The sequence below is a fragment of the Chaetodon trifascialis genome, chromosome 16, assembly GCF_039877785.1.
Source record: "Chaetodon trifascialis isolate fChaTrf1 chromosome 16, fChaTrf1.hap1, whole genome shotgun sequence".
Taxonomy (NCBI): Eukaryota; Metazoa; Chordata; class Actinopteri; order Chaetodontiformes; family Chaetodontidae; genus Chaetodon; species Chaetodon trifascialis.
In genome coordinates this window covers 17293214-17316977 of record NC_092071.1, presented here as the reverse complement: position 1 = coordinate 17316977, position 23764 = coordinate 17293214, and the positions used below count along the sequence as shown (strand labels likewise).

The following is a 23764-nucleotide window of genomic DNA, read 5'->3' as shown; positions in this document are numbered from 1 at the left end:
ACTCACAGCACAATGACCTACATACGTACTGATATCTGTGCTAACAATACCTGCCCGTGGGGACCTGACCTCCTGCTAGGAGACGGCTTACAATCCGGTCCTGTGGCACACAAGCATTGCTTTATTACATTTAAGGCCTGTTCCAGGTGTGAAGCAATTCACTGACTCATTTGAGACAATAAAGACAGAAACCAGTTTGTGATTCAAATCACATAAAATCTCATAGAAAAAAAAAAAAAGGAGGCTGTTTGCGCTGCTAATTGTGAGAGCAGTAACAGACACCTGAATCCTTCAGATAGCAGGAAGTGCACACCACTGAGCATGAGAACAGTACAAAACCAAATCAAGTCCTCTTCTTCTGAATAATGGAGAGAGCTGGAGGCAGTCGAAACGTGGCCCTTTCTCTCCAGGGCAAGAGTCCCTCGCATGAAAGCAGAGAAAAGCCACACACACACCACCCTTTAACCCTCTCATTAGTGTAATCCTGCATGAGAAGAGTAAATTGTCATGAATAAATCCACTTAGAAGCCAGTGAATGAAAGACTTTCACTTTGAGATGGTGGCATTACCATTTCAATAAACGTGCCACGCTGCAAAACGTTGGCAGTGTTTGACAGAGTAATTGGGAACATTAACGAGTAGATAAAATATGGTTAGCGGAGGGAAGCGTGTATGCGAGTGTGTATGTGTGAGCCTGTCAATTAATTTTTTTTTTTGCACCGACAAAAAAAAAAACACATTTTTAGATTTTTCCACTAATAAGACCAATGAATCAGTCTGAATGAGAGAGATTGGTGAGAAAGAATCTGCAGCCGTCAGACCTCAAGGCAAATGTATTCTAGTTTATTGGCCCATAGAAATCTTTGTTTGAGCAGTATGACCTTAGAAATGATGTTTGGAAAATCTCCTTGGGCTAGGTTGAGTTCTAAATAAGCACCTTCTATGAACTGTACACAAAAAAAGCAAAGAGGGGCAAACTTCAGGTTATATGCAATTACACACTCCAGACAGAGCATTAATCTGAAGCTTAGTGGGCTATTCTTTGTTTAAATGAGTATATACCCTAATTCCTACCTGGCCTTTGTTTGTGAAAGAAGACAGAGTGTGGAGAGACAGAAATAATAAAGAGCAAAACCCAGGAGAGACGCTCCAAGCAAGGAGTGCACCCAGGTCACAAAGAGAGGCGAAGGAGAGGAGGACGAGGAAGAGCTGGTGGTGGGGAGGGCGATGGATTGTAACAAAGAGAAAAGTGAGCAAGACAAAGACGTACAAGCATGGGTAGGAGTAGAGATGCAGACACAAAGAAACAAAGAGCTACAGTGAACACACCACTGACTAGTCGACTGTACAGTCCCTGCGATGGAGCGGTTTCGCTTTATGGCGAGGTGGATGCTGAAATGGGCAAAGTTAGGTGTTAACAAACACACACGCGTGTACAAATCACACACAGCACACACACTCGCAGTTACAGCGATGTTACGCATCCTAATGTACCCTGCGGTGCCCTACCCATCAATCTGTGAGACAATTTCGGGCCCAGGAGAGAAAGAGGCTATGGGCAAGTACGTAACGCTCTCCAGTGGGAAGAAAAAAGATCATATAAATCAGACAAAGATACCAGATGGAATCATGGGCTGTTTTCACCCAAATGTCTGAGACTATGGCATTATATTCCAAGCCATATTACGCTGACTGACAGCCGTATATCCTGCAGTGAGATACACAACACATAACAATGCTTTTATTCAACCAGGGAAAATTACATTCGCGTGACGGGGAAAGATGCTGACAGTGCAGGTACAGATAGCAGAATCACGTGACTCCAAGGCGTGCATGAAGGCTGCTATTTGACACATTATTTCCTCACAACTGATGGATAAGTGAAGAGATGCAGCACAGAGATACACATTTATTGTCATTTAGTGCATCATGTCAGGTGTTGGATACTGATAATAACGTGTACAGGCAGGGTGAAGTGGGTGTGGTAAGCGCTACGAGCAGATGGTGTAAAACAACCGCGGTTTTCAGGCCAGTCGTATTCTCACTTCTCAATCTTTTACTACCCTCCAAGAAGATGATCGGTAAAGACACATTCATCCACGAATTCTACATATGCACTGGTTTATGATACAGCACAGCCTACCAACAGTAGTCTTTGGCACCTATAGCCCCTTCAAGTCATGGAGCGGTTTAAGACTGGTGATTTAGAGTAGGAACGGGAAGAGAAATTGAGTATAACGACAAGCTTGTTTGGTTTGGACCAAGCTGCACCAGGGAGGAATGACTGGAGAGAGAAATGAATGAGGGGTGAAAGATGAAACTTTAATGATCCCTCTGGGGAAATCGGGTCATTGCAGCAGCGCAGAGAAGGGTATAGATAAGAGCAGAAAAAACGCAGGCTGCTGTAGATAATACAAGCAATTCAAACAAGATAAACATATTACGGATTATTCTGCAGATAACTGCAAACAGTGAAAGCGCTCTTTAAAAAAATGTCAACGTCACGCGTCTGAGTGTCAAATGAACGACAGTGTCAAATGGGAGAACTTCGGCGTTACAAACATTTGCAAATGTGCGAGCTGTTTAAGTGATGTTAAATGATGTGTGAGGTGTTTAAATGCTGAGAAACTGCAGATGGAGCAAACATTTCAGAAGAAGGGAAGAAGAGAGTGAAGACAGACTGAGCAGAGGAGGGAGGGAGATTAGGAGGACTGCGCTGAGGCAGTCCCCCAGCCCCTTTAATTGGTAGGAAACAAGAGGTCTCTGAGTAAACACTCGCCAAGAGAGAGAGCGCCTGGCTCATTTTTCCCCTCCTCGCGCTATCCTTCTTTTCTCCTGAGTAGTTTAACTGAAGCTAACTCCCGAGTCATGCTCCCCTCAAAGCTCTTCCTCCTCCCTCCTCTCTGTGCTTCCTCCTCACTCGTCACCAGCGCTGGCTGTCTGTCCTTCATCCTCTCCTGTGTATCTGTCTGTTGCTGGGACGACAAACTAAACACCATCTCAAGATTTCCAAATATAACAACAAACTGCTCTCAGAGTAGCAATGATCCCCCATCTCTACATCTATCGCCCTCCATCTCTCTCTCTCTTTTTTTTTCTCTCTCTCGCTGCTGGCCTTCCCCTTATTTCTGCTTTTTGGCCTTCTCCCTAATTATCTCATGGAGGATGAGGTAGCCCCTACCATCCCCCACACCTCTACAGCGCCGCCACTGAAAGACCCTGATGAATAATTTCACGTTTCTCTAGCCTTCTCTTTCTCTCGTCCTCAAATTGATTATTGTACAGAAAGCACAGCTAAAAGAGCAGCCCACTGGGTAATTTGTCTTTCTGACGAGGAGAGTTCATGGATAGGTATGGGGGAGGGAAGAGCAGAGGACTCAAAACGATATGCAAAGGAATGGGGAAAAAAATGTGATTATACATAAAATTGATATTGGAGGCTTCGCCCAGTCTTGTCTCTGATAACTCATTCTGTTTGATGTTGTGGTCAGAGGCACAACTGGGGAGGCTGGACATTTGCATGAGAAAATATTCCTAGAAAAGTGGGCAAAGTGCGAGAGGTGCGTCCCTGAGAAGCATCTGTAATGACATAAAGCTCATTGGAAAATGAAGCTAATACAGCACCCTGTCATCCTATTTCTCCATCCGCTCTGTGTTATTCTGAAAATCCCTATCACAAACACTGCTGCAGGCCCGTGGCTACAAACATTCATCTGTCCGTGTTTGATTCCATGTAAATAAGACTGATGCGCTGTTGGATGATGCCAGCCTCCAGGTGTTTTCAATCTCCTTAACAATTACACTCCCATTGGTTGGTGTGCAAGGCTCCAGTGATGACAGGGATGGAGGGTATCATTTGGGCACCACAGGAAAGATCACTAAGTGTGTGTACAGACACCCTGCCTTATCATTAGCATGAGGTATTCCGTGAATACCTGTCTGTTGAAATAGACGCACCTTTCGTGAGTCAGTCCTCTGCAACATTAGGTGACTCACTTAACTGGATAGGGGCGAATTAGCAGGCCAGGATGAGGTCAGTGGTGTGTGTCATTGACCATTTTGGGTGAGGCAAGTGCACACCTGAATATCTTTTTAGCAACACTAAACACACAGTTCTACATTTTGTATGGGCTCCATCATGCCGCTTTGATTCTCCACCAGTGCAAAGTCAGCCGAATCAGCCCCCCACCAAGTCCCTTCTCATCTCTCATTTCTTTTCCTGCGCGTACAGTACTGCACACCCTCATCTCTTTTCATTCTCCCTTGTGTTTTCCTGTCTTCCAGCTTCAATCTCTGCTTACTCTCATCTCCTTTGTTTCCTCTAAGCTATCTCACCATCTCTCCAGGCTTTGCTCCTCCCATCCTCGTTTTTATTCTCTCCTGCTTCAAACCTGCTCAAAAGTCTTTCAACTATGCTAGATTTTCCCTCACTGATTTTTAGGCCGATGCACGCTTCCCTCTTTTTCCTCTCCCAGTCCTGTTGTGCATTCTCCACCCCCACCGCCCCTCAAACCCCCAAACCCTCCTAATGGATCCCATGTCAGCAGAATACCAGAGTAAACCACACAACTGCACTGTGGCTTCATGTCTGTCTCTGCCTCAATGTCTCTCTCTTCTATGTATGCAAAAAAAAAATGAGAGAGAAGAATGAATAGAAAAACTGCTGGCTGAAGGACTCCAATGAGCTTCTACTTACTTCATAAAGCTGGGTCTTACATTTCATTATATAACCCTACAGGAGCACATTCTGTTGTATGGTTGCCAACACAAATTTGCAATTTAAAGATCACTTGTGAGATTCTACTTCTGTTTATGCCTTTAAATCAAGTCTTTAACTCATTATTTCTAAGGAGTCAGTGCTGCAGTGTTTTTACATTTTGCTTTCTTTCTTTTTTTTTTTTTAATGCTGAAGTTTGAGTTTTCTTTGCCCATGTAGCCATGGAAGCTATCACTAAACATGATAATTACCCGGTTCTTCTATGTTCCAAAGAAACTGCTGTTGCTTCTGGTAAACTCAGCACTTAAAGCGCATGAGAAGGTTTTTCCCCATTTTGTGGCACAGCTTGTATCCCTGAGGAAATTATAGGGAAATGTGTTTAATAAATGGTCCTGTCTCCTGGAAATGACATTTATATACTAATAATTTGCAACAGCAAATATGTTTTATTAGAAACATAATGCTGCCCCGATTATATTTTTCATCAACATGCTGAAGAAAATGTTGGCACTGACTGTATATATATTTACAAAACGTCCACTTGCATTAGAACATCTGCCTGTGGTGACCGACGCTGACTACACTTGAAGTTCCCATGAAATCAAAATTAAGTTTTTTATTATGTCTGCCGGTGATTGTCACCTATATGCCAGTATCTGTCCCAGCTATACCCAATTATATTTAAGAGTCATTTTTTGGAAAACCTTAATGACTCATGCTAATTAAATATTCATGTGCTAATTTTTAATAGAATTGAGTTTTCTTTCTGATGTTCTCTGACTGCTCTGCCTCAACTGGGTGATTCCTGATGGACAGACAGCTTTACATGTTGCTGAAGTTAACGCTAACAGCTGCTAACTGTAGCTGCCGTTAGCTAGTTAGCTCTGTTAGCCATGCAGCTAGTGGGCCAGGTGGCTGAGCCAAAAAGTCAACAAGAAAACTTGCCATCAAATGGGTCTCCGTCGGTCTAGGAGGCTGTGGTCTTTCCCTGAAAACTGAAAATTACACTTTGCCAATCATTTCTTTCATCAACACTGTGCTGTAGTCGTTAACTGAACTAAAACTGATTGAAAAAAGGAGATCATACTGTTGAGTACTGGGCACTGACTGCACATTCTAATTTCCACATCAATGCAAAATATGGACTTTGATTTCACTGTCCTTCTCTGTCAGCATGTGGTTTCCATGCTTCATATAGATCTTCATCACAGCATCAAACTAAACCAGTGATATAGGCAATCAACAGCGGTATCGCTGCTTGCCTTGTTCTGTCGTTTGGTGGAGCAGTGAACCAGCAGCGGTTGTGCAGGGTGCTGGAGCAGACTCACAGGGACACCTGTGACAGAAAACCTTGACCAGGACAGACTGTCACATCTCTACGGGGCTCTGCACTCCACAGGTACACCGCATCTCAGGCAAGACCGGGCAGTGACAAATGGACCCAATTTTCATTTGTTTATCTATCTGTTGTGTGGACCACAGGACACATGCTGGTCTGCCCCCCCATAAATCTTTATCCTGTTAACACAACACCATTAAACCAACACATTAGCCCTCCCAAGCAGCACAGACTAGCCAAGCATGCTGTCACGTAATCCGTAAAGAACATCAACACTGTGGCTGTGAAATTACTGGGAAACACACATCAAGCAGACAATTACAAAATCGCTGCAGACAAGTAGTCATGCACATCTGCGCATAATGTAAAAAAAAGAAAAAAAAATCTCACAAATCTGGAAAGCAAAAGCTAAAGGCACCTCACTTCTAACACAGTAATAAGTTTCTGCTGTGGGGATGGAAGGGGCTGGTAGAAAGCCACAGGGAGTGATGGGGTCAGGGGTGAGGGGAGGCACACATTTATACTGTTTAGAGTTGATAGGGGCTGGAAATTGCCAAGAGAGGCACCCACTTCTGGAGACACAAGCAGCCTGCCAGTCTGTCTGTGACTCCAGCAGGGTTGGCTCAGTGAGGAGGCCTCTCATGACATGACATCCCCTCTGCTATTAAATCTTGCCTCTTACAAAGACATCGACATCCTCAACAGCCAATCTGACTGTCCCATCTTACAAACACTGCACTAGAATGAATATTTGTCTCTCTGCAGGCCAGCTCACTCCCCCTCGCTTTTGCACACAAACAAATTCATTTTACAGCCTCAATCACACCGCCTTCTTTCTCACCGACATTAAGGCACACCCACATAAACTCTCCCCGCTGGTTTTGTCATATTACCTGACAGAACACCAACAGATTTTTTTGCTCCGTGCCAAGCAGCCAGTGGTGTGAATGGCTGAGCCGCTGGATTTAATTAGTGCTGCGCCCATATGGATTAGGAAAGAGACAGGCACATGCACAAGCAGAAAGTATGTCACATTCCCACCTGATCAGCTCTTAACATTGCCCTTGGTGGCATGCATACACAGATGCACACATGAATACACACACCAGAGAGAAAGGAGTTGGGGGGGTGGGGGGGTTTGCCGTAAATTTAATTGGTTTTAGCAGCAGTGCAAAGAAAACGTTCAGGTTGGCTTGCTGCACCATGTGTACAGAGACAGCTGCTCAGATGGGCAGGAGGAAGGAGAAAGCAAAGGGAACATATTGCTAAATAGATTATTTTAAAAACCAGCGAGGTTGATAAACAACATATTGTCATCCTGGCTACAGAGAGACACATATGGATGAAAGAACATGCAGACACCTGTGCCATGCTATGCGAATATTCACTCATTCACTTCCAATGAATCCCACGCAAAAGACAAATTTCTGGTGTCTGCTGATGTCAAGTTGCTGCAGATTCACAGGTCGAAGATTGTTAAATTTGGACTCACAAATCTGCATATTTAGCCAATAGGATTTTTCTGGTGTGTCAGTTACCATCTGTCCCCTTACCCCCCTTATATCACACTCTACTGGGACAGTACACAGCAAGACACACTTCAGAGTTAGCACATGACCAATATTATTAGCTTGTTAATGCAATATGCTAACTATGATGATCGACAACTATAACGCTATGAGACACTTCTAGTATAACTAGCACCTCTAGTATATGCTTAGCATTCTGCTAAGTAGTATTATGAGCATCAAAAACATAAGATCACATCTGCTGCGGTAATGTTTCAGTGCTAATTTCAATGGTGCTAACAGTGCAACTCAATGGAGTTACAGTATCCTCTTAATGTATGAAAGGAGTTGAGCGGGTGCAGAAATAGACAGGACTTCTCCACCAGATCAATGACACTGGTGTTTGCGCAAATGATTTTCCTCCTCTAAATCGTGTGTTTGTCATCTTAAGGCCAGCCCAGAGGTCAAATCATGCACTCTTCCTGAAATTAGTTTCACTGACTGATCTGCTACCCGAATGCCATTTCTTCATTTCTGTCCAACAATCCCCTCAATGCACAAGCCAAGTGGCCATCAATGATGCGTACAGACTGAGAAAAGAGCTGTAATATGGTAATAGGTTTTGGTTATTCTTTACACTTACCAAGACTACTTCAACTGAAATGTGGTATTTAGTTTCAGCTGTATAAGCAGTGAATAACACATAGCGATATATGCTGCGTAATGTGATGTCGGTTAAGGCATTTGTGCAGCTAAGCTCTGTATGAATAATAGTGTAATCCGCTGCAATTATGGATAGATATCTTATAATTAGCTCACTGTAATCCTTCCAGCTGTCTTCCTCTTAGTGGACTCAGCACTGTCTGGAGCCAAATAGGAAGACATGAGAAAGGAGGGCAGACTCCAATGAAATGTTGTCCTTCACAGTCTGAGTGAGCTTCTTTTGTGTCTCTATAGGCTTCACGGAGAGAAAAAAGTGGCGTGTAGAGAAGGGACTCAGGGTTGAGTCGAGGTCAGTTTTAATTAGCATTTCCGCTTCGGTCTGTGGTGTTAGCTTCTGCACCTCCCACACAACAAACCGCTGAGCTCCAAATTATACTAAGGTTTTCTGTCTAGCCATGGTTGACTTCCATTTTCTTAATTTCAACTCACCGTCTCGTATGGCAGCATGTGTCCAAATTAATTGGTTTGTTGTTGGGCTGTTTTTTTTTTTCCGCTCCGCTTCACGTAAGTATGTAACTGCTCGGGGGGTTCGAATGAAACATGGTAGGTTAACATACATTTTCAGTAGTTTTACAGTTATTTACAAGGCAAGGAAGAGGGTGATTTGCTGGGACAGAAACCTGTAATTCCACCCAGTAGGTGTCTCTGCTGAAGGTAGCCCGTGTATAATAGCATCCGCTGAAGCGCACTGACTAACATGCACGAGCTTTTAAAGTCCCGGTGTTTGCGAGCTTGTCGTTCTGTTGAAACCATATGGGAGTGACAGGGAGGGCTATTAAACATGGCACACTGTGTATACTGTAAACAATGTACAGCACATTCCCCGCTGTGTGTTCATGAGAGTGTGAAGCTTCGTGCACTTCTCCCTCCCAGAAGCAATTTGTTACTGGAGTCATCTAGCTGTGCTGCTGCTCTTACTACACACATACACTCAGGGAGGATGCATTAATATCTATTAAGGTTATGTGTCTATTCCCAATATCAACTCTGCCCTTGCTACCTACATCTACGCCTCTGTCCTGTTGTTGTTCGGGAGAGTGAGCTGGGCTTTTCTTTCCTCTTTTCATTAAAGGACCAGTTCACTGATATTTAGACATGCAGATAGTTTGGTTTGCCCACATTTGGAGCTATTCACCTCTAAGATTTCTGCTGCTACCCCAATGCAATGGAGCTGAACGGTGAATTGTGGTGTTCGTAGCTTTGAAAAATGAACTAAAGCAACACATCCTTCTAGAACAACTGGTGCCTGGATAATCCACCAAGATCACCTTGAATAGTTTTTAATGAAACTACTTTCTAATGAAATAATAGTCCATATGAAAGCCATTGAGAACATGGTGTGACTTTTCCAGAGTGACAGAACACTTTGCTGCTGTTGAACCTGGCTTTGTGTTGTTACCTTCTAAAATTGCGCTTTCAAGAGGTGAAGTTCACCAAAGCTATAAAAAAAACCCTCCACTGCTGAGGTAAAAATCTAAGACACAAACCACGTGTGTATAAAAACCAAAGAGCCATGATAAATGAGTGAAATATCTATATTACTTTGGTTTGGGTCAGACTGACCCCTTACTCCCTAATAATAAAGCGGAGAAATGGATGGTTGCAAGCCTACGTGAAACACTACAGTACAGTGCATTCCACATGATATCTCCTGAAAAAACATGATTCAATTAGCTCAAACTAGGACCGTCTGTGACCAGTGGAGTCAAAGGGTTAATCAAACAGATAGGATTTCATTCATATCTGCAAATAAATGGTGGATACTCTCATCTTTTGCCTTCTCCCCTTTCTTTCCCTCTCCACTATCCAATGCTCCCTCCATCCCCCATGGCAGTGCGAGGCAGGCAACAGTATCCGCTCTATTACAGAACCTCTAGAGATATCTGCCTTCTCAGCATGCAGTGGAGCTGGAGACGTTGAAACAGATACACGCACATACAGTACGTGCACACACACACGGTGGATACCTTAGGTCTGAGATAATCAATGCCAACAGAGCAGCAGCAGATAGAGAGGGTGGAGAGACGTAGACCTAAGGCCAAGGTCTACTCAAACAAGCAAAACCAAGAAAGAAAATACACTAAGAAAGAAGGGAATATGAGTGCCCTGACCTAAAATATTTACAGTTCTTTTGTCTGCGGACAGCACTTTTCATGCGAATTCCTCAGACTTTTTAGTTTATTTACTGTACATCAGCTTATTAAAATGATAACACATGAAGGAACTGTGCAATTGAGATAAACAAAAAGCAAGAAGCGATGGAAAAACGAGAACACAAAACTGCAAGTGAATATAAATATAATGCGCTTTTAAAATACTTGCGTTGACAAGAATGTATGATAAGCCCTAATTAAATCAGATATGATGTCTCTGTCCCTGGTATGCATTCAGTTTATTTTTTTAGAGGTACAAAAAAATGGCAGGGGGGCGGGGGCTGAAAGTAATGCACGCCAACAGCAACAACACATGGCTTCGGCTCTGCACTATTTATAAATGGCACTTTGCGTGAGTGAGAGAGAATAGGTGACAGCGAGAATATAAGACATCAGACTGACAGCGCGCCGACATCACACTCGCTGTCTCCACACATGCTGTCAACAAACCTCAAGGAAAAACTGACAAGACACGCAGGTGTCCGATGGCTATTAGTGTAAAAACTTCCTCATCTGTCAGTGAGGGAACCAGTTAGTGAAGCAGCTGTCAATTAAACAACCACTCATCTTGAGAGGCTTCTCGCACTCAAAATATGAAGTGGACGAAAAAGAAGCATGTCTGTCTGCGGCCGATGGGTGTGTGCGTTTTATTGGCTGTCAACATTCCGTCGCAAGACCTTCAGCGACACATTTCTCAAGGCATATGTAACATACACACATTTGGTGGAAGGCCATGAGAAAAGGTTTTGTCCTTAAAAATGTCAGCAGGCAATAAAACAGAAAGCAGAGCTGAATGTTGTGTGCAGAGATGATGATTTAGTCAGTAGACGGTGACATAACCAACACGAACACATGCATGCAAAGCAAAAAACTTTACATTTGTTGAGGTTAGTGCATGGTTTGAAAGGTCCATATTACCACATTAGAAGAGAGAGGTTTGCAGGAATCCCAGTACCCAATCAATCCCATTATCAGTCCAGCTATGAATCCCAGCTCACTTTGCTCTCTCCAAATGAATTCAGTGATCCTATAATTAGCAAGCTCTGCTCGGAGGCCACAGGGATAACATAGTGGAGAGAAGCCTGGGAAAGTATATCATTCCTATGTGTGTCTGTGAATCTTTCATGAGAAGATGCAAAACCAGAGACGAAGGCGCAGTTTGTTTACAGTCAACAAACCAGTCCGTTGAATATCAGGCTCTGTTGTACCATGACTTACATTCAGGCCCAAAATCTACCAGTGAATGGTGAGAGCTGACAAAAAGTACATCTCAAGAAAATACTAAAACGATCAAACATATCCAGTGCCGACAAACATCTTCTCTTCATCGAGACTCAAAGATTAAATCACTTGATCGAGATGGAACGCCAACTGAGGAGGCAAATGATCATTTAACAATGAGCTGTGAGGCTGGAAGGACTTGTCTTTAATTGCTGGATGCAGTGACATTGATGTACTACTACAAGCAATGAATAAGCAATGAAAGAGACAAGAATTGCTTGAAACTGCTGTTTTCTCTTATTTTCTGCTTGTTTTGTCTGTAAGGTCTTGCTTAAAAGCAAATCCCATTAGCAGTCAGCAGTCAAGGCACATTTGTGCATTAGGGCAGGAGAGCACACCTGTCATTCTTCTCTTACTATAGATAATGTGGAAAATAGAGGAGCCATCGGGCTCAGAGCAAACAAAGCGGCCATTATGTTTGTTAATCCTGCACAGATACTGATGTTTGATGTCACTATTTCCTATTTTCTTCTTCAGCTTGTATTTCTTTTCAGTCTCCTTGTGCACTGATCAATACTAACAACATCATGTTTGCTTTATTGCTGCACTTTTCTGTCAGGCAATAACACATAAGTTCGGTTACGTGCATTGGTCTATACATTTGATTCCAGTATAAATCAAATGGTGCTGCCGTTTTTTATGGCAGCCTTTTGCAATCTATTTTTCTCTCAAGCAAGCAGCAGAACATGAGTGGACATTCAGAAATAATCCATTCGCATAGTAACAGGTGGCGTTTGTCTCATCTTCCATTCTTTCACTGACACACACATTATTCTGCTGGCAGACCAGTTGCTGACAGGTTGTCAAACAGTCAAATCAGCTGTTCATCCATCTGACCTCAGAGACCTCTGACAGAACTGTCATGATTACAAGCCAGTGCTAAAAGTCACACACGACATTCACTGTCGTGAAGGCAGCAAATTATGCCACTAGACCGAAGCCGATCAATGCCATATACAGTGTACATAATATCATCTATGTCCCCTGTCATTTAACTGTGAATACATAATTTAAGCACTGTAAACTCACAGCTTTCATTTGTTGTATGTGTGTGTGTGTGAATGTGAGTCTCTATAGATACAGCAGGGCAACGCCACCAGATTCCAGGAAATGGCTTCATTAATGTGTTACATATACTTCGCCCTAACATTTAAACCTAAAATCATTACTTGGAAACAAAAAAAATAAAATAAATAAATGTTTCTGCAGCAGCATATTTTTCATGCTTGATTGTGATAAATTGCCAGTAGATTACTGTTTTGAAAATGAGTCGAATCCTGACGTGCTTTGCATAACTCCCATTAAAGATATGGGTGGAGGGAAGACACAGATTTATGTCCTGAGTGTAGTATGAAAAATAAAAAAAAACAGCACATCTTTGGGTATAGGTGCGCTATGTGGTTTTAATGCATGTGTGTGGAGAGGCATTTATATGAGTGTAAATGAATGAGTCCCATTGCTAAGGGCTATATCGCTTTGAAATCCTTTTAATTATCTCCAGTCTCTCTTTAGTGTCTCTTGGTTTTTCTTTACCTCTCAGCTTCATCCTCTCCTTCAGCTCCCAGTGCCTCATCTTATGCTGTCTGTATTTGAGCTTCTTTGTTATATTTCTGCAATAGCCTTGGGAAGTCTGGGAGAAACAGTAAGGGGAGTTTTCCACAGAGAAAAACATAGATTGAGCGAGGTTGGGCAAACATAGAGGAGGGTTTTATTGGCTGAGGGAGTTGTGCATAATTAAGTATTACATCTTTTCATACTGTGCGGCATTTGAAGGTAATATAGTTTCCTGTATTGAGAGAATGGAATGGAAAGTCTACCTGTGAAAATCTACAGCAATGGTGCTCGTAGATACTCGTAGATACTAGATGCTCGTATAATACTAGATTGCTAGGTAGCACTAGGTTGAGGAAGATTAAATTATTCTCTTTCACTGTCTCTGTCTCGCATAATAAAACTGAAACCTTGAAAATTGGCCTTGATGACACAGAAAACAAGGAATTTATTTTCCTGGGTGTGGAAGGAAGCTGCCAGCTAAGCAAACACAGAGACTGTGAATATTAATTATTACTACATCCACATATAGCAACACAATTAATTGGAAAAATATTGAAATTGCCTATTTTAATTCTGCAATGTCAACATCACAAAAGGCTGTTGATGTTCAAAAGATAAAAGGTAGGAGGAAAAAAAAAAGCACAGCCCCTTAAAGTGGCAGTGTGGTGCTGCAAAGTCAAGTTCAGGCACTACTTAATTATTTTTCAGGTCCTTAAAAATGAATCTCATTTCAATATTTTTAGCAATTTTTTTGGCATGCAGCAAAATATTAGCAATAAAAATAGCACTAGTTTTTTAAGGATAGGGCAGCACCAACATGAAGGCACACAGACACACCCTTGTTTTACTGTCTGTCGCTGCATACTATGCACCTTACGCAGACAGACACTCACATGCATGCAATTTGCATATAGTGTATTTGACAATAATGGGGAACACATCAGTGGCCATCAAAGCTTTCAGTAAGCAGCCTCAACATCAGTAGCTCCATCGCAAACCTGTCTGCACATTCCAAAGTATTCTCACAGGAGAGAGATGAAGCGATGCTCCAGAATGAGGAGGAGGAGGAGGAGGAGGAAAATGGCAGAAAATAGGGGATGCAGAACTGACAGCCAGGCAGGCACAGGAATGGTTGTAGTGCTTTGGAACTGTTCGTCTCATTATTCAGCTTTCCATTGAGGAACAGCTCCTCTCTCACTCTTTGTCCCCTATTTTGCTGCATGTTATAAATCACCACATCTGCAGCCTATTAGAGGAGATATCACAATCTTTGGTTGTGGTGGGGATGCAGTAGGAACAACACTGCATAAACAGTCTTTTACTCTGCTGCTGCACTAGCAACTGTCTGTCACTGCTTCTCTGTGGTGCAATTTCCTTGAAGTACTGCATCGAGATACTGTATTCAGTGGAGTGGAGTGTCTATCAGATTGCCCTGCAACGTTTCTTAATATTGAGTGATCTGATTGTCATTTTTCATCAGCCAATTTATGTATGTGTGGTGTCTTTCAATGCTCAATTTCAAGAGAAAAGGTAAACTTGTGCTGTGTGGCTTACAAGCCATGGGCAGACAGTGTCCACACTAGCATCTAAATAAAACACAGTGATATTTGCAGGTTGACACACCAGCTAATCAGCTATCTCGCCTCAATGTTAGTGTACTTTTCCCAAAGGATGTTGGTTTGGTTGCTCGCCAAGCTAAGGTGCAGGGCAAGACATGTGTTCATGTTAGCAACTAAGAAGGAGAACTTAGCAGGGAAGCTAATATGGGTTATTGTTCTAAGTGTTCCATAACAGGCTGCTGTATCGCTGTCATACTGACAGTCAGTCAATGATATGGTGAGGTTCAGCTTTATGCAAATATGGTAGCTGCATGGAAACAAGTTCTCCGTCTACGTAGACAGAGAATTAAAAGTACTCAGACAGATTAAAGCAAACATAGGGGGTGCCATCATGAAACCAAAAAATGACACATTAATTTTTCCCTGCACGTTTGTGACAGCCAAAACAGAGAGACCGCTGCTGAAAGTGAAGAGCAAGCAAGGCATCTCAATGTAATTATTTTATTTTACTTTAGTGCTATTACTTAAGCAAAGAGCAAATCGTGATAATAATAATAAAACACTTTTAAAAACAAACTATAAACACTGAGTTGAATTTTTGTGCAATTTGGCTGTCTGGTATTCATTCAGAATATTTGATTATGGTTGGCAGTGATGAAGCAAAGTGTCTGCCTCTACTAGATCACGTAAAAATTTTGATTGGCTTAATGATAGTCTAAAAAAGTTGGCATTTTAATCATAAACACTAGCAAACAATCATCAGACCACAATTACACAGTGCACATCTGGGAGAGTGTTCATTTCTCATTTTCATGCCCTGAAGGGACTGCAGTGTTTCACTGAGCTTGATTTCGTTTAACAGAATTACAGTTAACTTCTACCAGGTGATATGATATCACACAACGCAGATAGTCAGAGAGAGCAGAGAAAGCTTCGGCAAACGAAGAACTGACATGAGGGTGAAATGAAAAAGCGACACAACTTTTGACCCCACGGGGAAGGTGGCATTAACCCCGAGCACAGGCTGGTGGGTGCTGTTGACGAAGGCGTTATGAGTGACAGATAGAGGATGGATAAGGCTAATATCTGAGCAAATGCACAGCCATCCCTCTTCTCTCAGTGACAGCAGGATTACTCAACCACACTGTAAGCCCTTAATACCTCCACACTGACAAATTCACAAGTAAAATATAGGGCACGCTAGACACATCGTAGCTTACGTCTGTGCTGGGTTTGTTGCAAGTTGTGACTTGATGAAGGGTTTTCACTGCTAATTAATTTCAGTTGCTACAAACACTTCTGCAGCTAAGCACTTGAGTGCTGGTTATTTGGCCCTCCGGGAAGTTTCTCATGTCGTGTTACAAATCAGCAAAGAAGTGAATGAAATGCATCTGACATCGCAGTAACCTGACACAGCAAGCATGGAGTTTTATCGGAAAGGGATAAAATCTGGCTGCACTACTGCTCCGAGGCTGCAGGGAGATCCAACCAGCGCTGAGGTTCAGAGCCGAGCAGCAAAAAAGGGGGAAAGATTTAGTGTCGGGGGAAATGGGCCGAGCCAAACAGTGTCTCCCCAGCAACAAGCAGAGCTGAATACATTATCCAACACAATTTGGAGAGATGTAAGGTGACATGTAGGAGAAATGAAACACAAAAGTCTGTCTTCAACACACAGATTTGTTGACTTGACTCTCCAAGGCTGCTTTCCCCCCCGCAGCACGTCTGTGTCTCCTCATTAGCAACTTGTTCTCCAAAGATAAGCACAAAAAGAGAAAAGAGTGGAGAAAAGAAAGACCACACCGCAGTAAATAAAGGCTATATATGTCTGTACTATAGATCCACTGTGGCTGCCAGCTTTTTATCACACATAGAGATATACGTTTCTCTCATTTTCTTGACGAGGCTACAACACATTCTACTGCAAAATGAAAACCATAGAAAGTATTCTAATTAACGGTATAATTCAATAATCTGCCAAAGAATGCAGAGATGTGAAGGTCAGTCCTTTCTGTCCTGTCAAAGTAGCAACTGTCATTTCGGTTGACGCGTATATGCGCAGTATAGAGCACGATCCTGACATGAAGGGATGACAAAAGGAACGGTTTTACATCGTGTTAATACTGCCACACATCCAGAAGCCATATGGTCTTTCTCTGAAGCTCTTCAGCACTTCCCCCTCTTCTCCCTTCACCGTGCCACTGCGAGCCAAACAAACGCTCTCCCTCCGTCCTGACACTCTGGCACAAATCTGGCACTTGGAAATGCTGAGCCTAGGGGAATATAGCGACTAAAATTGTTTAGACAATACTTGCAGTGCACTCGCCCCAGTCTCCACATTGTAAACACAAACCAGCTGTCCCCGGAGTGTGATACTTATTCACTGACTGATCTAACCATAGGCCAACTGGGAGAGAACAAGGGAGCGGAAAACAGGATGAGGAACAAGAGGCTAGCACGGCGTTCGCAGACTGTCACAGCCAATTGGAAGTCAACACTGATATCCAACTTTGTGGCTGTGGATGAAGAGCATTTACAATGCGTTTGTGCATCACATGATATCATTCCTCGTCCATATGGAAGGAAAATGACAACTCTCCTCAGATGCATCGCTCTACTGCCACTTAGGATCATTTATTGCATATATCCGGAGTGACAACAACAGGATGTTGTCAGCGACAGTGACAGCCATTTGAAGTGAGGAGCCATTAGCTAATGGATAGGGGCAGGCAGAGGGGGAACCTGACCTCTGAGAATACGCCTCGCTCTTCGCTGCTTCGTACATCTCTTGAACTCACTCGTTTCCAGCGTGAGATTACAATCAAAGAGGAACGGACAGGGAAACAGACCGGGGGTCCCACCTTAAGCTGTCAATCTCACAGTGTGACTGAGCTGCGCACATCCCATGATCCACTTCAGAGAATATGGCGTCACCGTGAACATGTCCGTCATTGTAATGCATTCAAGTATTTGCCACTGATGTCTCGCTCTGGCTTTCCGTTTTCAAGATATGAAAACAAAAGAAAACTGCACACATTTAGGATGATAAATATGAATACGTTATGGAGAGGTATGCTTTATATAATTTATTTAGGAAGCATGGATTCATATGTGCTTCACTGGCGCACAATCAGAGTTTTCTACATAAACATACTGTAGGCATGCCACCTCAAATAATGTAGATGTATAAAGTACACATTAGGGGTGGAACAACAAAATATCTTTGTTCAGATCTATATGAAAAGCGAGGAAAACACCAGAAGGTGTCAGAAGCGTACAGACTGCTTCTTTTTCTGTGCTAATGCACTTTTTCAAGTGCCATATAACTTCAGTTACTTTCTACTGCCATTTATAATCTCTCACATGGATCTATGTAGGCATAGATTTACCCTTATCCTCATGAAAGCAATTAATTTGATCAGGAAATAAATTAGGATTTGCTGTTGAACCCACTTTCACAAAAGAGAAAAGTAAGTTTCTTGACTTTTATCTGAAGACTTTTGCCTCGTAATCTCATGTGTGATGGGCCAAATGTGTTTGTGCGACATGCAAATGAAACCTTAATCTCCAAACCAACGGCGGAATCAGAGGGGACGCTTCTGCCTCACTCTGCCTCTGTGGGAAGTGATGTGGCTGTCGTCGTCGTTCCCCGCAGCTCATTACTTCATCACTGCAGTGTTGTGGTCTAACCTTCAACCCTGCCACAAGCCTCACTTTCCTCTAGCAAATGGCTGTGTCCAATTAGTTTAAGAATACCATTTATTCCTCTTCTGCACCAAACCTAAAAACAGGTCTACTATCCAATAACCTTTAGAGTACACAGGCTGTGACTCTGCCTTCACCTCAATAAAGCACTCCATGATTGAATCAAGTGGCTAAGGTCAAGAGGACATATGTTCATTTCCCAGGGTCCTCTAGGGTCCCTGCCGGCAGAAAAAATATGCTGAGTGTCTTTGGTGACATTTATTGGAAAGGAACTATGTGTTTCCCTTTTTTCCACATTTTATCTCTTTTGCTTTCAGAAAAGGCTCTACTCATCTATGTGTGTGTGCGTGTACGTTGTGTGTGCTTACACAGTTTTTCATCCCTGTGGTCACGCTTCAGGCACCAGCACATACTACATCTGTCAGTGTCTCTACCACGTCACCTCAATTTTCTGCAAACAAGTTTCAGTTCTGTGCCTTGAAGGACAGACACTTCTTCTTCTTCTTCTTCTGTTCCCGCCTGAATCTGTCACTCCCTTCCTGCTCCCATCATTTTACATCTGTCAGCTTGTCTTTTGTCAGCCGTCTCCACACTTTTCATCATCTCTGCCTTATTTCAAACCAAAGTGTTATGGGAAGTCAGAGGACTGTAAATTCATTTGGAACTGGGCTGAGGCGCAGTATAATAAATAACATAAAGAGTAAATGACTAACGCTCTGTGGGATTCTCTTCAATCTGCTGCAGTGCCTTCCCTTCCGGAGCAGCCGAGTGCATGGGCTCATCATACTTTATAAACTGACATGATATTATTATAAAATATCCCACGTTTTACTTTAGCATCACAGCACACATTTATTATATTTGTGCTGTATTGATCGAAGAAATTCTGGAAAAACCCTGTTTCTCTAATAGGTCAAAAACGATTATAAATGCTAGGGGGGGACAAATTTCCATTGTTCATATATTGGGGGATGAAACCTCCCCTGTCCTCTGCAGCAGTTATGCACTTCCAATTTTATGATGCAGTTAGAATAATAATACTGCACACCTACAGTGTAGTGGCAAATGGTGTTACCATAATTGTGTGACTGTTCAGACTCATTTCCAACTCTTTATACTGGCATGCTGGTTCCATCCATGATTCTGCTCTATTATTAGCATGTCATCACACAGTATTATTGCCTCAGTTATTTTTGAGTGACAAACATGGTAAGTGAAACATGATGGTGACAGCGACGGACTGTTTGTCAAAGCAAATTATTCAAAAACAGAAGCTTATGAAGGACACAAAAAAATGGAATACGTCAGCTTGAAATCCTGTCAGAGTTCCTTTAAGACAAAGCAACCTCTAATCAATTAAAACCCGCTCACATTTAACAAGACTGGACATATGATCTGGCACACTGGGCTGTTAACAAAGTGAGGCCAGTCCACCTTTTAACACTCCCAAGCTTCTCAGTCCACTTATAAACCCCCTAACTCAGCAGCATTTGCCAAAGGGGGTTCTGTTTTACTATCCAGCCCCAGTGTGACCCATGAATCTGTGTGACCTCTGAAGGATGAAGCAGGGAGACATAACTCATCCGGGCAGCTTCAACAAGTCCTCTCTGTGTTCCCCTCAACCTTAAAACCTGACAGTAAATTTAGTGAACTCCGAGTAATAAACTCTCCCCCTCGAGGGCTGAGCTTCTCAGAACTGGAGTGCTGATCTAGCATTACCATGATACTGTTTGACCATCTCTTTCATTATAATTCAAAAGGTGAAATTGATACTAGAGGGGTGCTCTTATTATTATAAAACCTTTGCAGAATATCTACCCAGGAGACTCAGCCGGGGTAGAGCTGTGGAAGCTGACACAGCTGAGTAGAGCTGAGGATCGACAGTAAAGGATGGGGAGCTATGCAATATGAGAGGGCGTGGATGCGGTTGTTAACCCTTGTCACCAATACTTCCTTCTTTCAGTGCATGAAGAATGCACTGAAAGAAGGAAGTGTTGTTCATCAGATTCCAATGTTTTGGACCTGTGATCCACAGGGATTCACAGACCAGCTGCATTTAGCCTATTCTGATGGTCGTAAACCCTGACCTTTTGCCCTCTGCCCTCTGTCCTGTTCTCCACCAGCTTCACTCTAGCTTACGAATGTCTGCACATGGTTGCTACATAGAACCAGACATATTTCTGCCTGAGCCATACTGCAGTGAAAGGCTGTTTAACCAACAACGCCGCACCCTTGACACTTGCAACTGTGCGATTCAGCTTGTTGACAGTGTCACCTGTTAGGAACACACTCAGCACTTGTATATACCTGGGGGGGCTAAAGCTGACACACAGCTGTTACACGTCTGACAGGTGGATCGCATTGTGAATTTCCACCTGCCCCTCAACCATAAAATTGACCCATATGGGAATGAAAGCAACAAAGTAAAACTTCCTTTAAAGTGTTCATATTATGTATGATTAGATTAGCGCAATTTGTCGAGTTTAAAGTGTGAAGAAACTTTAGTGAGAATGAAAGTATTTCTGCAACCAATTTTATTTTAGCTATTCTTGCTTCAAGACTTTAGATCATCTAAAGGTTATACTGAGGAATTGTTTACCAGAATAACATTTTCAAAAATGCTGCTGACTTTCGTTGAAGATAGATTTTGAAACCGCTGCTATCATCATGCACATTGAGAGACTGGAAAATCAATTAAAATGTTTAAAAGAGCTCAGACAATTATTATCTGGATATCTGCATATTATGCCTGGGTATTAGAGATAGCTTCTTGGTTATTCTGGGTCTAGGTTTAATGAATCCATGTTCATATGGTGTATTTTCTGGTGATTACGCCATGATAGGGTAATATGTATGCATGTGCATAGCATCATTTATCAAAGCTCCAAGGGCTGTAACATGTAAACAACCAACAGAACTTACTGGCTACTTCCAGGGATGCATTGTGACTGATCGCCTGGCCCAGATAGTTTCGGGCTACGCACACGTAGCTGCCATCATCGGGCTTGCTCCGTCGCCCGTGGACGATGCGCAGGAAGAAGAGGGACCCGCTGGGCAGCAGCATGCGGTGGGAGCGGGGGTTGTCACGGTCCGTCTCAACACGCTCCCCATCTTTGTACCATTCCACTGTGGGGGTTGGACGGCCCTCTGCCTTACAGTTGAGAGTGGCTGGTTCCCCTTTGGACACAATGAGGTCAGAGGGGTGCTCCACAATGCGGGGAGGGAAGTCTTCCTGGCGAAGACGAGACCCTAGAGAGAAAGAAGGTTGCAAAGGAGACAAAATAAAGAGGATTAGTTCCAGGTATATACTTAACTGCAATGTAATGTACATGAGGCTCGCTGTACATGTCAATGGGATAGAAAAACACAAACCACAGAGTAAAATTCATCAAACAATCCAAAAAAGAGTAGCACTAATCAAAACAGCCGCAGCTCTAAAGGAATTAGACACAGCGCATTATTATTGCTGTGTGAGTGCCTTGTATTAACAATAATCCAGTTTGACAATGTAATTACCACACAATCGCATGTCGCTCATAAAGTGTTTTGCCTTTGTTTCGGCAGTTGGAACCCCATGAGGCGTTGCAAATGAAAAAAACAATGCTGACATGTGAACTCCTCAGGAAGCAATATCTTTCAGAACACGCCTAGCCTTAAAACATGTATTTGCAAAGAAATATTTCTATACGATTTTTGAGAAAAGCTTCGAGGCTGAATTAAAATGGGATTATAGTGTTATCTGCAGCTCCACCGACACAACACCATAGACGCTGTCTGTGTTCATTTCAATGATTTAAATATTGAACGCAACTGTTTCAAATGTGTCTGAAACTTCTGCTACTCCGGCTGAGGATAAAGAAAAGATCCTAAATGTAGTATGGCTGTTTTCACAGTGCACTTCATGAGTGGCCAAGGAAATAGATACGGAGGAAAATTTAATCTAACATCCACATGTAGCATGTTTCATTTTCCCTAAATATCTCTTCTGACAGCAAAAGAGAAAAGATAGCCTTTCTCAACATGAGCTCTCTCTCCTCCACCCTGCTGGAATACATACATTTATTTTAGTCTGTCTTCACCATTTGAAGCCAATTTTACCACAGCCTCTGAAATCGTTAAAGCAGCCAAAGTAATACAAATCAATACCTCCAAACATACTCCCACTAACAACCACAAAATCACCTCTAATCCCTCATACACCGTTGAGATGTCAATCATGCTGGTCTTCTCAAAGAAACCGTCTAACAAAGAGTTCTGGTGAGGCAGAGGACAAAGCAAAGCTCCTTAATGAGATCCAGGTACACAACTCCTGTGCCTCTGCACATCTAACATTCCCTCCATCTCTTTCCATTCCTCCATCACAGTCAATCCAGCCCACCTCCAACCCGCACGCACAGACTCTCACTCATTCGCTCTTCTTTTTCCCTTTTCCTCAGTAGTGTGCGAATGCTGGAGAATCAGGTGTGGAGTCCACAAAACAGCCACAGGAGTCATTCTTTTGTAGAATACAAATCAGATTTAAAATCACTTTAATCCTAAACCAAAATGCACAAGCAATTGTCCTAAATTGTCCTCAACACAAGACAGAAAGAGAGGGAAGAGAGACAGGAGGAAGGAAATGTGGCATTAATGTCAGTCAAGCAACCGCTATTTACCTGTTTTATTGCTGTGGGAACACTTTTCTGTTCTTTCATGCTGCTGAAAACACAGCCTTCAGCAGGTCACGCTTAATGTGCCAATGGCCCTGTAAAGCAGATAATCACCACCGTGCTAGAGAGTGATGAGCTCCTACACTCCCGCTGCAACCAATAAATCCCACACAGACAAGTGTTTGCCCAGATAGATAACACCTCACACATTGTGAAATGGGTGAGAATTTGATCCGCTGGGTAGTGTGGTAGATATTTGGCATGTTTGCATAAATCTACTCTACATTTGACTGTCTTTTCCAAAAGCTTTTAAAGGACATTGTGGCGTTATTTAAGAGGTAGAATGCAACCCCTCTCTCATACAAAAAGTCAGGAAGAATAGGTGTTTGATGAGTGTGCAAGCTTATTATTGAAAATTGAAAGATATGCTGACGTTTGCATGTTTTATATTAAAAAGCTCCACATTACCTGGATGGCAGCAGTCAAAATTGATGTGGACTGCTGAGATAAACCCTCCCACTGTCTGTCTATTACCTTCTGTTTTTCCTTTTCTTTTCATTCCATTTGCTCCCTTTGTCT

At 42.6% G+C, this 23764-nt stretch overlaps 1 protein-coding gene across 1 annotated transcript in view; it reads right to left on the bottom strand.

Annotated features, from left to right (window-relative positions):
- LOC139344624 (roundabout homolog 1-like) overlaps nucleotides 1-23764 on the bottom strand; it is an 82783-nt gene that overhangs the window by 33200 nt on the left and 25819 nt on the right. The window contains exon 4 of the mRNA XM_070982937.1: nucleotides 21459-21785. Coding sequence (XP_070839038.1) covers nucleotides 21459-21785 — 327 coding nt within the window. The remainder of the gene's footprint in view (nucleotides 1-21458; nucleotides 21786-23764) is intronic.